Below are 12757 nucleotides of genomic sequence, written 5' to 3'. Positions count from 1 at the left end.
GAATATCCTGTTATATAGTCATGAATATCCTGCTATATAGTCATGAATATCCTGTTATATAGTCATGAATATCCTGTTATATAGTCATGAATATCCTGCTATAGAGTCATGAATATCCTGTTATATATATATAGTCATGAAAATCCTGTTATATATATAGTCATGAATATCCTGTTATATAGTCATGAATATCCTGTTATATATATAGTAAAGAAAATCCTGTTATATAGTCATGAATATCCTGCTATATAGTCATGAATATCCTGTTATATATATAGTCATGAAAATCCTGTTATATATATAGTCATGAATATCCTGTTATATAGTCATGAATATCCTGTTATATAGTCAGGAATATCCTGTTATATATATAAACATGAATATCCTGTTATATAGTCATGAATATCCTGTTATAAAGTCATGAATATCCTGTTATATATATAGTCATGAAAATCCTGTTATATAGTCATGAATATCCTGTTATATAGTCATAAATATCCTGTTATATATAGTCATGAATATCCTGTTATATAGTCATGAATATCCTGCTATATAGTCATGAATATCCTGTTATATAGTCATGAATATCCTGTTATATATATAGTCATGAAAATCCTGTTATATAGTCATGAATATCCTGTTATATAGTCATAAATATCCTGTTATATATAGTCATGAATATCCTGTTATATAGTCATGAATATCCTGCTATATAGTCATGAATATCCTGTTATATAGTCATGAATATCCTGTTATATATATAGTCATGAAAATCCTGTTATATAGTCATGAAACTCCTGTTATATATATAGTCATGAAAATCCTGTTATATAGTCATGAATATCCTGTTATATATATAGTCATGAAAATCCTGTTATATATATAGTCATGAATATCCTGTTATATAGTCATGAATATCCTGTTATATATCTAGTCATGAATATCCTGTTATATATATAGTCATGAAAATCCTGTTATATAGGTATGAAACTCCTGTTATATATATAGTCAAGAAAATCCTGTTATATAGTCATGAATATCCTGTTATATAGTCATGAATATCCTGTTATATATCTAGTCATGAATATCCTGTTATATATATAGTCATGAAAATCCTGTTATATAGGTATGAAACTCCTGTTATATATATAGTCATGAAAATATTGTTATGTAGTCATGAATATCCTGTCATATAGTCATGAATATCCTGCTATATAGTCATGAATATCCTGTTATATATATAGTCATGAAAATCCTGTTATTCAGTCATGAAACTCCTGTTATATATATATAGTCATGAAAATATTGTTATATAGTCATGAATATCCTGTTATATAGTCATGAATATCCTGTTGTATATATAGTCATGAATATCCTGTTATATAGTCATGAATATCCTGTTATATATATAGTCATGAATATCCTGTTATATAGTCATGAATATCCTGTTATATAGTCATGAATATCCTGCTATATAGTCATGAATATCCTGTTATATATATAGTCATGAAAATCCTGTTATTTAGTCATGAAACTCCTGTTATATATATAGTCATGAAAATATTGTTATATAGTCATGAATATCCTGTTATATAGTCATGAATATCATGTTATATATATTGTCATGAATTTCCTGTTATATAGTCATGAATATCCTGTTATATATATAGTCATGAAAATCCTGTTATTTAGTCATGAAACTCCTGTTATATATATAGTCATGAAAATATTGTTATATAGTCATGAATATCCTGTTATATAGTCATGAATATCATGTTATATATATTGTCATGAATTTCCTGTTATATAGTCATGAATATCCTGTTATATATATAGTCATGAATATCCTGTTATATAGTCATGAATATCCTGTTATATAGTCATGAATATCCTGTCATATAGTCATGAATATCCTGCTATATAGTCATGAATATCCTGCTATATAGTCATGAATATCCTCTTATATATATATAGTCATGAATATCCTGTCATATAGTCATGAATATCCTGTCATATAGTCATGAATATCCTGTCATATAGTCATGAATATCCTGTCATATAGTCATGAATATCCTGCTATATAGTCATGAATATCCTCTTATATATATATAGTCATGAATATCCTGTCATATAGTCATGAATATCCTGTCATATAGTCATGAATATCCTGTCATATAGTCATGAATATCCTGTCATATAGTCATGAATATCCTGTTATATAGTCATGAATATCCTGTCATATAGTCATGAATATCCTGCTATATAGTCATGAATATCCTGTTATATAGTCATGAATATCCTGTCATATAGTCATGAATATCCTGTCATATAGTCATGAATATCCTGCTATATAGTCATGAATATCCTCTTATATATATATAGTCATGAATATCCTGTCATATAGTCATGAATATCCTGTCATATAGTCATGAATATCCTGTCATATAGTCATGAATATCCTGTCATATAGTCATGAATATCCTGTTATATAGTCATGAATATCCTGTCATATAGTCATGAATATCCTGCTATATAGTCATGAATATCCTGTTATATAGTCATGAATATCCTGTCATATAGTCATGAATATCCTGTCATATAGTCATGAATATCCTGCTATATAGTCATGAATATCCTGTCATATAGTCATGAATATCCTGCTATATAGTCATGAATATCCTGTCATATAGTCATGAATATCCTGTCATATAGTCATGAATATCCTGTCATATAGTCATGAATATCCTGCTATATAGTCATGAATATCCTCTTATATATGTCCTGAACATGATCCTCCATTCTGGCGCCAAACACATATGGAGCGTTTGGAGCAGTGGGAGGGGAGACTGAATGGAAAAGAAGAGCCATTTTATAAGGGCTGGTCCTGGACCGTAACCCTGGACCTGGGCCTGCATCAGCTGGTGCTGAACCGTAGACCCAGACCCTGACCTTGGCTTGCGTCAGCCAGTCCCAGACCGTAGACCTGGACCCTGTGCTTGGCCTGCATCAGCTGGTGCTGGACCGTAGCCCCAGACCCTGACCTCAGTCTGGGTCAACCGGTCCTGGACCATAGACCTGGAGCTTGACCTTGGCCTGTGTCAGCTGGTCCTGGACCATAGACATGAACCCTGACCTCGGCCTGCGTCAGCTGGTCCTGGAGCTTGTCCACTTCCTGTCTCAGCTCCCGGATGATCCTGGCGTTGGGGTCCTCGTTCACCACGGCGTGGTTGACGATGCTTTTAGCGCGGTCGGCATAGCGCAGCGTCGACAGCGTCTCCTGGTGGTCGTTTGCTGATGGACTCACCGTAGCAACCATCGCCGTACGGCTGTTTCCCCCCAGGCTGTCCTGCAGGGGCGGGAACCTCAAATCACAAAACGGAATCTGATGCCATCTGGTGGTAAGACATGAACTTCTGATAGATAGTCTGAAGTTGGAGGTGCACTAAAAAGTAAGTCGCCGTTTTGGACCAAAAAGACGTGTTCAGAATAAGATGAGAACAAGCTGATGTGGTGATCTGGGTTCTTGCCGTGTTCTCGGTGCGAGCCCCAGAGGTGAACATTGTCTTTTATCTTCTCTGGTGCTGAGAGCTCCCTTGTCATGATTGGTCCAAATGCTGTTACGTCATGGCAGAGGCCGGACTTCAACCTCCCTTTCCGGGTCATTCAACCCCCTCCTTTGCCAGAGCCGCAACATTCGGAGAATGTTTTATATTTATATTTAAAACGTGCCCCAAATGTTATATTTTAAAATATAAACTACTCAAATTAAATCTGTAGCTGAATGTGATCAGTGTTTCTTTCTCGTGCACCACACCTCCCATGCGGTTCCCGTGTTCTGGTTCTACTGTGTTTTTATTTGACATCTATTGTTTTAGTTTGTTTCTACTTGTATGATAGGAACATTTTAAACCCAACTAAGGGGCGTTCCAACTTCCAATTATCCACTATTACGATTATCCAGTTCTTAATGAGTTCTTACCGAGTTCTTACCAAGTTCTTACTGGGTTCTTACTGGGTTCTTACTGGGTTCTTACTGGGTTCTTACCGGGTTCTTACTGGATTCTTACTGGGTTCTTTTTGAGTTCTTATTGATTATCCTGCTGTCGGTATTCTGGGACATGTTCTTGGGTGGTTCTACCGTCTTTTGCTCTTGTGTCTTTTCAAGATTTCAAGATTTCAAGATTTTTATTTGTCACATACATATACATACTTCCATACATATATGCAGTGAAAACCTTTAACCTTGCCCGTCAACATTACGAGGGTGGAGTTGAAGTAGAAGGTTGAGAGGAAGGTGGAGAGGAAGGCTGAGAAGAAGGTGGAGGAGAAGGTAGAGGGGACTGTGGAGGTAAAGGTAGAGGAGATGGTGGAGATAAATGTGGAGAGGAAGGCGGAGGAGAAGGTGGAGGTGAAGGTGGAGGAGAATGTGGAAGGGAAGGTTGAGAGGAAGTTGAAGGTGAAGGTGGGAGGAGGAGGTGAAGGTGAATGTGGAGTGGAAGGTGAAGAGGAAGGTGGCGGTGAATGGGGAGAGGAAAATGTGAAGGTGGCCAAGACTGTAGAATGAGTGGATGCACCTTGAGCAGCCAGGTGAGGACAGAGTCTCTGTAGGGAACAAACTTGTTCCTGTTTCTGCCAATGCCCTGATCCGCCAGAGCAGAGACCACCAAGCCCAGAGTGCTGAGAGACCTGCAGGGGGCGTGGCATCATCATTATTATCATGACAGAGTGCTGAGAGACCTGCAGGGGGCGTGGCATCATCATTATTATCATGACAGAGTGCTGAGAGACCTGCAGGGGGCGTGGCATCATCATTATTATTATTATGACAGAGTGCTGAGAGACCTGCAGGGGGCGTGGCATCATCATTATTATCATGACAGAGTGCTGAGAGACCTGCAGGGGGCGTGGCATCATCATTATTATCATGACAGAGTGCTGAGAGACCTGCAGGGGGCGTGGCATCATCATTATTATCATGACAGAGTGCTGAGAGACCTGCAGGGGGCGGGGCATCATCATTATTATCATGACAGAGTGCTGAGAGACCTGCAGGGGGCGTGGCATCATCATTATTATTATGACAGAGTGCTGAGAGACCTGCAGGGGGCGTGGCATCATCATTATTATTATGACAGAGTGCTGAGAGACCTGCAGGGGGCGTGGCATCATCATTATTATCATGACAGAGTGCTGAGAGACCTGCAGGGGGCGTGGCATCATCATTATTATCATGACAGAGTGCTGAGAGACCTGCAGGGGGCGTGGCATCATCATTATTATCATGACAGAGTGCTGAGAGACCTGCAGGGGGCGTGGCATCATCATTATTATCATGACAGAGTGCTGAGAGACCTGCAGGGGGCGTGGCATCATCATTATTATTATGACAGAGTGCTGAGAGACCTGCAGGGGGCGTGGCATCATCATTATTATCATGACAGAGTGCTGAGAGACCTGCAGGGGGCGTGGCATCATCATTATTATTATGACAGAGTGCTGAGAGACCTGCAGGGGGCGTGGCATCATCATTATTATTATTATGACAGAGTGCTGAGAGACCTGCAGGGGGCGTGGCATCATCATTATTATCATGACAGAGTGCTGAGAGACCTGCAGGGGGCGTGGCATCATCATTATTATTATGACAGAGTGCTGAGAGACCTGCAGGGGGCGTGGCATCATCATTATTATCATGACAGAGTGCTGAGAGACCTGCAGGGGGCGTGGCATCATCATTATTATTATGACAGAGTGCTGAGAGACCTGCAGGGGGCGTGGCATCATCATTATTATTATCATGACAGAGTGCTGAGAGACCTGCAGGGGGCGTGGCATCATCATTATTATCATGACAGAGTGCTGAGAGAGTGTAGTGTGTAGTATAGTGTAGTGTGAAGTGAAGTGTGTAGTGCGTAGTGTGTAGTATAGTGTGCAGTGTAGTGTAGTATGTAGTATAGTGTAGTGTGTAGTGTAGTGTAGTGTAGAGTGTGGTGTGTAGTGTGTAGTGTGTAATGTAGTGTAGTGTGTAGTGTAGTGTAGTGTGTAGTGTAGTGTAGTGTGTAATGTAGTGTAGCGTGTAGTGTAGTGTGTAGTGTAGTGTGCAGTGTAGTGTAGTATGTAGTATAGTGTAGTGTGTAGTGTAGTGTAGTGTAGAGTGTGGTGTGTAGTGTGTAGTGTGTAGTGTAGTGTAGTGTGTAATGTAGTGTAGTGTGTAGTGTAGTGTAGTGTGTAGTGTAGTGTAGTGTGTAATGTAGTGTAGCGTGTAGTGTAGTGTGTAGTGTAGTGTAGTGTAGTGTACAGTGTAGTGTAGTGTAGTGCGTAGTGTAGTGTAGTGTAGTGTAGTGTAGTGTAGTGTAGTGTGTAGTGTAGTGTAGTGTGTAATGTAGTGTAGCGTGTAGTGTAGTGTGTAGTGTAGTGTAGTGTAGTGTAGTGTAGTGTAGTGTAGTGCGTAGTGTAGTGTAGTGTAGTGTAGTGTAGTGTGTAGTGTAGTGTAGTGTAGTGTAGTGTAGAGTGTAGTGTGTAGTGTAGTGTACAGTGTGTGTCCTACTTGTTGATGTTCCCTCCTTCTTGCAGTCGTTCTCCACTCGTTCCGCTCTTTGCTGCTCTCTCACTTCCTGCCAGATCCACCAGACTCAGCTTGCTCACCTTCTCCCCGGTGGTCTGCAGGGCACACTGCAGCTAGCTAGCTGTACCCAGAGGGCTCTGTGGAGTGCAGCTAGCAAGCTAGCTGTACCCGTAGGGCTCTGTGGGGCACAACTAGCACGTTAGCTGTACCCGTAGGGCTCTGTGGGGCACAACTAGCACGTTAGCTGTACCCGTAGGGCTCTGTGGGGCACAACTAGCACGTTAGCTGTGCCCATAGGGCTCTGTGGAGCACAGCTAGCACGCTAGCTGTATCCGTGTGTGTGTGTGTGTGTGTGTGTGTGTGTGTGTGTGTGTGTGTGTGTGTGTGTGTGTGTGTGTGTGTGTGCGTTGCAATGATGGGCTTCCACCACCCGAGCACACCATACGTTGGTACGTTTAATTTGGACAGAGCAAAGGAAAGGTAGCAATGTAAAGAGAAGGAGGTGACATGCACACACACAAAGGATGCACAGAGGAAGAGAGGAAAGAAAAGGACAAGATGTGCAGCCGTCTAAGATAAAGAGAGCACCCCAGGAAGCACAAGAGCAGTACACCACAGCACCACCACCACTAGAGCTCCCTCTAGTGTGTAGTGTAGTGTGTAGTGTAGTCTGTAGTGTAAGTGTAGTGTAGTGTAGAGTAGTGTACAGTGTGTAGTGTAGTGTAATGTGTAGTGTGTAGTGTAAGTGTAGTGTAGTGTAGAGTAGTCTACAGTGTGTAGTGTAGTGTAGTGTAGTGTAGTGTACAGGGTGTAGTGTGTAGTGTACAGTGTATAGTGTGTGGTGTAGTGTACAGTGTGTAGTTTTTAGTGTAGTGTGTAGTGTAGTGTGTAGTGTAGTGTGTAGTGTAGTGTAGTGTGTAGTGTGTAGTTTGTAGTGTAGTGTGTAGTGTGTAGTGTAGTGTAGTGTACAGTGTGTAGTGTGAGGTGTAGTGTAGTGTGCAGTGTGCAGTTTGGAGTGTAGTGTGTAGTGTAGTGTGTAATGTAGTGTAGTGTGTAGTGTGTAGTGTGAAGTGTAGTGTAGTGTGTAGTGTGTAGTGTAGTGTAGTGTAGTGTATTGTGTAGTGTGAGATGTAGTGTAGTGTAGTGTACAGTGTGTAGTTTGTAGTGTAGTGTGTAGTGTAGTGTGTAGTGTAGTGTAGTGTGTAGCCTGTAGTGTAGCGTATAATGTAGTGTGTAGTGGTTAGTGTAGTGTAGTGTAGCGTGTAGTGTGTAATGTAGTGTGTAGTGTAGTGTGTAGTGTGTAATGGAGTGTAGTGTGTAGTGTCGTGTACAGTGTGTAGTTTGTAGTGTGTAGTGTAGTGAAGTGTGTAGTGTAGTAATCTCTGTCGCAATGTAGCTTGAATGTTATTCTCCCTTGTAAGTCGCTTTGGATAAAAGCGTCTGATAAATGACTAAATGTAAATGTAAATGTAATGTAGTGTGTGTTGTAGTGTAGTGTGTAGTGTAGTGTAGTGTAGTGTAGTGTGTAGTGTAGTGTGTAGTGTAGTGTGAAGTGTGTAGTGTGCAGTGTAGTGTGTAGTGTGTAGTGTAGTGTATTGTGTAGTGTAGTGTCGTGTGTAGTGCAGTGTGTAGTGTAGTGTGTAGAGTAGTGTAGTGTGTAATGTAGTGTAGTGTGTAGTGTAGTGTGAAGTGTGTAGTGTGTAGTGTAGTGTGTAGTGTCATGTACAGTGTGTAGTTTGTAGTTTGTACTGTAGTGTAGTGTGTAGTGTGTTGTGTAGTGTGTAATGTAGTGTGTAGTTTGTAGTTTGTAGTGTGTAGTGTAGTGTGCAGTGTAGTGTGTAATGTAGTGTGTAGTGTAGTGTGTAATGAAGTGTAGTGTGTAGTGTAGTGTGTAGGGTAGTGTGTAATGTAGTGTAGTGTGTAGTGTAGTGTGAAGTGTGTAGTGTGGTGTGTAGTGTGTAGTGTAGTGTAGTGTAGTCTGTAATGTAGTGTAGTGTGTAGTGTGTAGTGTACAGTGTGTAGTGTGTAGTGTAGTGTGTAGTGTAGTGTGTAGTGTGTAATGTAGTGTAGTGTGTAGTGTAGTGTAGTGTGTAGTGTGTAGTGTAGTGTGTAGTGTAGTGTGTAGTGTGTAATGTAGTGTAGTGTGTAGTGTAGTGTAGTGTGTAGTGTGAAGTGTGTAGTGTGTAGTGTTGTGTGTAGTGTAGTGTAGTGTAGTCTGTAATGTAGTGTAGTGTGTAGTGTGTAGTGTACAGTGTGTAGTGTGTAGTGTAGTGTGTAGCGTAGTGTGTAATGTAGTGTAGTGTGTAGTGTAGTGTAGTGTGTAGTGTGTAGTGTAGTGTGTAGTCTTGGCTGGCTATGTGAGGAGAACGGGGGAAGATCATCTCCAACCCAGCTTCTTCCACCTGCACCTACTAGTAGAACTACACCAAATCATCAAGTACTACAAAGCGCTGAGGATCATGTTTTACCAATCATTTTCCATGAGTTTCTGTCATTTTTCTGTCATGTTTAAAAATCATTTTTTGGAATACAGTGATCATGAGGATCAATGACAGATAATTGATGGTTGAAGATAAGGATTGAATAGATTTCCAGGTACAGGAACGCTGGAGTAAAGTGAGTGACTTCATGATTGAAATGATGATTATAAGAGAAGTTGGAATCATCCTGGAAATGTATTGTGTTGTGAAGGAAGAGAAGCAGCTCCAGGACACGGCAGCAGGTAAGACCACCACAAAGCCTGAGAGATAATGATGTCATGGCTTTGATGTACAGATATAATAATTTGAGGGTCACAAATGGGATTTCATGGTTGAAATGACAGAAATTGTAAACAGTATTGTGTTGAGTGATTTGGGGGAAAAGAGTGAACAAAGTCATATGTAATGTGAAGTTGTAATGTCTGGAACAGGGTCGGCCATTTTAGGATTTCAGAGAGGGGAAAGATCCAAGATGGAGCATTTACTCAGTCATTTTCCTCCGCCCATAGAAGGGCCAGTGGAGAGTCACTGAAGGGAGGAGACATGAACAGGAGCACAGAGCAGCTGCCCTGCTGCACTCACAACCACAGAGCAGCTGCCCTGCTGCTTTCTGTCCCAAAACGGACGCCTCAACATCAACACAAGGAAATCGAAAGACCAAGTCAAACTAAAGCGTCTCCGGAGAGTTCCACCCAGAACCCTGCAACCTGGAGAGCCTGGGTTAGGTTAGTATGTGTGTGTGTGTGTGTGCCCCACCCCAGAGTGCAGGTCCAGCAGTGTGTGTGTGAGCGTGAGGCTGAACACGGCGTGGGAGCGGCTGCTCTCTTCATTCATGTTGGTCGCCGCTACCGTGCGTGACTTGTTTCCCTCCGACATCAGAGAAGCCACTTCCTGTGGGAGAAGCAGGAGATATTATATTCTAATACCCACTTCCTGTGGGAGAAGCAGGAGATATTATATTCTAATACCCACTTCCTGTGGGAGAAGCAAGAGATATTATATTATAATACCCACTTCCTGTGGGATTCTGGGGACATTAGAGCTGCAGTGTGTGGTGTCCACCACTAGGGAGAGTCATTGAAATTTTGTTATGTGTATAGTACTACCCAGTGCTACCCAGTACTATTCAGTACTACCCAGCACTATCCAGTATTACTCAGTGCTACCCAGCGCTACCCAGTACAACCTAGTACTACTCAGTGCTACCCAGTACTACTCAGTGCTACCCAGCACTTCCCAGTATTACTCAGTGCTACCCAGAACTACCTAGTGCTACCCAGTACTACCCTGTGCTACCCAGTACTACTCAGTGCTACCCAGCACTACCCAGTGCTACCCAGTATTACTCAGTGCTACCCAGTATTACTCAGTGCTACCCAGCACTACCTAGTGCTACCCAGTACTACACTGTGCTACCCAGTACTACTCAGTGCTACCCAGCACTACCCAGTGCTACCGAGTACTACTCAGTGCTACCCAACACTACCCAGTACTACCCAGCACTACCCAGCACTACCCAGTATTACTCAGTGCAACCCAGCACTACCCAGTACTACCCTGTGCTATCCAGTGCTACCCTGTACTACCCAGTACTACACTGTGCTACCCATTGCTACCCAGTGCAAACCAGTATTACTCAGAGCTACCCAGCACTACCTAGTGCTACCCAGTTCTACCTAGTACTACCGTGTGCTACCCAGTACTACCCAGTGCTACCGTGAGCTCCCCAGTGCTACCTAGTACTACCCTGTACTAACTACCCTGTGGTACCCAATACTACCCTGTACTACCCAGCGCTACCCTGTGCTACCCAGCGCTATCCTGTGCTACCCAGTACTACCCAGTACTATCCAGTATTACTCAGCACTGCCTTCAGTAACTCAATGTTTTGGAGTAAACACAGATTGGACTCTGGGATCCTGGTCCAACAGGGTTGATGAGGAAAAGGTCTTACTGCTGCTTCATGCAGAGCTCAGGGGTCAGAGGTCATGGGTCAGTTCCTGGTAGAAGGACACAGTCAGGGTCAGGGGTCAGTACCTGGTAGCAGGGCAACAGTCAGGGTCAGGGGTCAGTACCAGGTAACATGACACAGTCAGGGTCAGGGGTCAGTACCTGGTAGCAGGGCAACAGTCAGGGTCAGGGGTCAGTACCGGGTAACAGGACCCAGTCAGGGTCAGGGGTCAGTACCAGGTAACATGACACAGTCAGGGTCAGGGGTCAGTACCTGGTAGCAGGGCAACAGTCAGGGTCAGGGGTCAGTACCGGGTAACAGGACACGGTCAGGGTCAGGGGTTAGTACCTGGTAGCAGGACACGGCCAGGCGGGACAGTCCGTCCACATAGGGACCAAACACGTTGTGTTCTCGGACCCTCAGTGTCCGGCGAGTCCTGAGGGCGAGAGACAGACGTCACTGACCCACTTTTTCTCTTCCACCCTGTCATCTTTCCATCCTTCCATCCTTTCATCCTTCCATCCTATCATCCTTTCATCCTTCCATCCATTCATCCCCTCATCCTTCCATCCTGTCATCCTTCCATCCTGTCATCCTTCCATCCTGTCATCCTTCCATCCTGTCATTCTTCCACCCTTCCATCCTTTTATCCTCTCATCCTTCCACCCTGTCATCCTTCCATCCTGTCATCCTTCCATCCTGTCATCCTTCCATCCTGTCATTCTTCCACCCTTCCATCCTTTTATCCTCTCATCCTTCCACCCTGTCATCCTTCCATCCTGTCATCCTTCCATCCTGTCATTCTTCCACCCTTCCATCCTTTTATCCTCTCATCCTTTTATCCTCTCATCCTTCCATCCTGTCATCCTTCCATCCTGTCATCCTTCCATCCTGTTATCCTTTCAGCCTTTCATCCTTCCATCAGACCCGGTTTTGTAGCGGTGCCTGAACTGAAATGGGTTCTTCAAGTTTCGACAGCAAAAGAACCAGAAACCTGGTTCCAGAGCGGCACCACTTCGCTGCTGGACCAGAACCAAGAAACGCTTACGTCAGGGGCTGGGGATGGGGGGCAGGTACAGGGGCTGGGGGTGGGGGGCAGGTACAGGGGCTGGGGATGGGGGGCAGGTACAGGGGCTGGGGGTGGGGGGCAGGTACAGGGGCTGGGGGTGGGTGCTGGGGCTGGGGGCGGGGACAAGCAAACCTGAGCAAAACATTGGGATCACCATTTGTTATTAACACTTCAGCAGTGCAGAATTCATGAATGTAGGAAATATTGTAAAATGTGCCCCACCACTGCAAAAACCATCATCTCGCTCATTTCTAAAATCTCCAGGAGCAGCCAAATAAGTTGAAAAAACCTTTCTTGAAGGAAAATGAGATTTTTCCAGATTCGTGTTACTTTGTGCTTTTTTTTTAAATCTCTCAACGTAATTTCAACACCGAGTTTGATTTATAAATAGTAGAAAAATGTTCAACCGTGGAGTTAAATATTCCCCTTAGATAACATGGGGAAACACAGTTCACGCAGAACAGCGCTGAACAACAACGATCGATGGTTTCCTTTAAAGCGAGCGTCCAGGTGAAGATCCTTCCTCCATATTCCATGTGATGTGAAGTCACAATGTGAAACCGTTTTGATAGAATTCAACCTTTATATCGTAGTACTTTTACACACACGGAGCCATTGTTAATGAAACGGCGAAGAAGAAAAACCCTTTGCGTCACGTACCTACGTCACTTCCGTAAACAGATGGTTAAAGC

At 43.1% G+C, this 12757-nt stretch overlaps 1 protein-coding gene across 1 annotated transcript in view; it reads right to left on the bottom strand.

Moving 5' to 3' along the window:
* Nucleotides 1-12757, bottom strand: part of LOC307248080 (kinesin-like protein KIF13B) — a 67488-nt gene that overhangs the window by 28825 nt on the left and 25906 nt on the right. Inside the window, exons 7-11 of the mRNA XM_080024292.1 lie at nt 11345-11432; nt 9802-9936; nt 6548-6660; nt 4575-4686; nt 3134-3346 (exon numbers count right to left, since the gene is read on the bottom strand). Of these exons, the coding sequence (XP_079880418.1) occupies nt 3134-3346; nt 4575-4686; nt 6548-6660; nt 9802-9936; nt 11345-11432 (661 nt within the window). The remainder of the gene's footprint in view (nt 1-3133; nt 3347-4574; nt 4687-6547; nt 6661-9801; nt 9937-11344; nt 11433-12757) is intronic.

Source organism: Zeus faber (assembly GCF_960531495.2).
Source record: "Zeus faber genome assembly, chromosome: 2".
In the NCBI taxonomy this organism is placed as follows: Eukaryota; Metazoa; Chordata; class Actinopteri; order Zeiformes; family Zeidae; genus Zeus; species Zeus faber.
The sequence above is the reverse complement of the archived record's forward strand: the minus strand, read 5'-3'. Positions and strand labels throughout refer to the sequence as shown.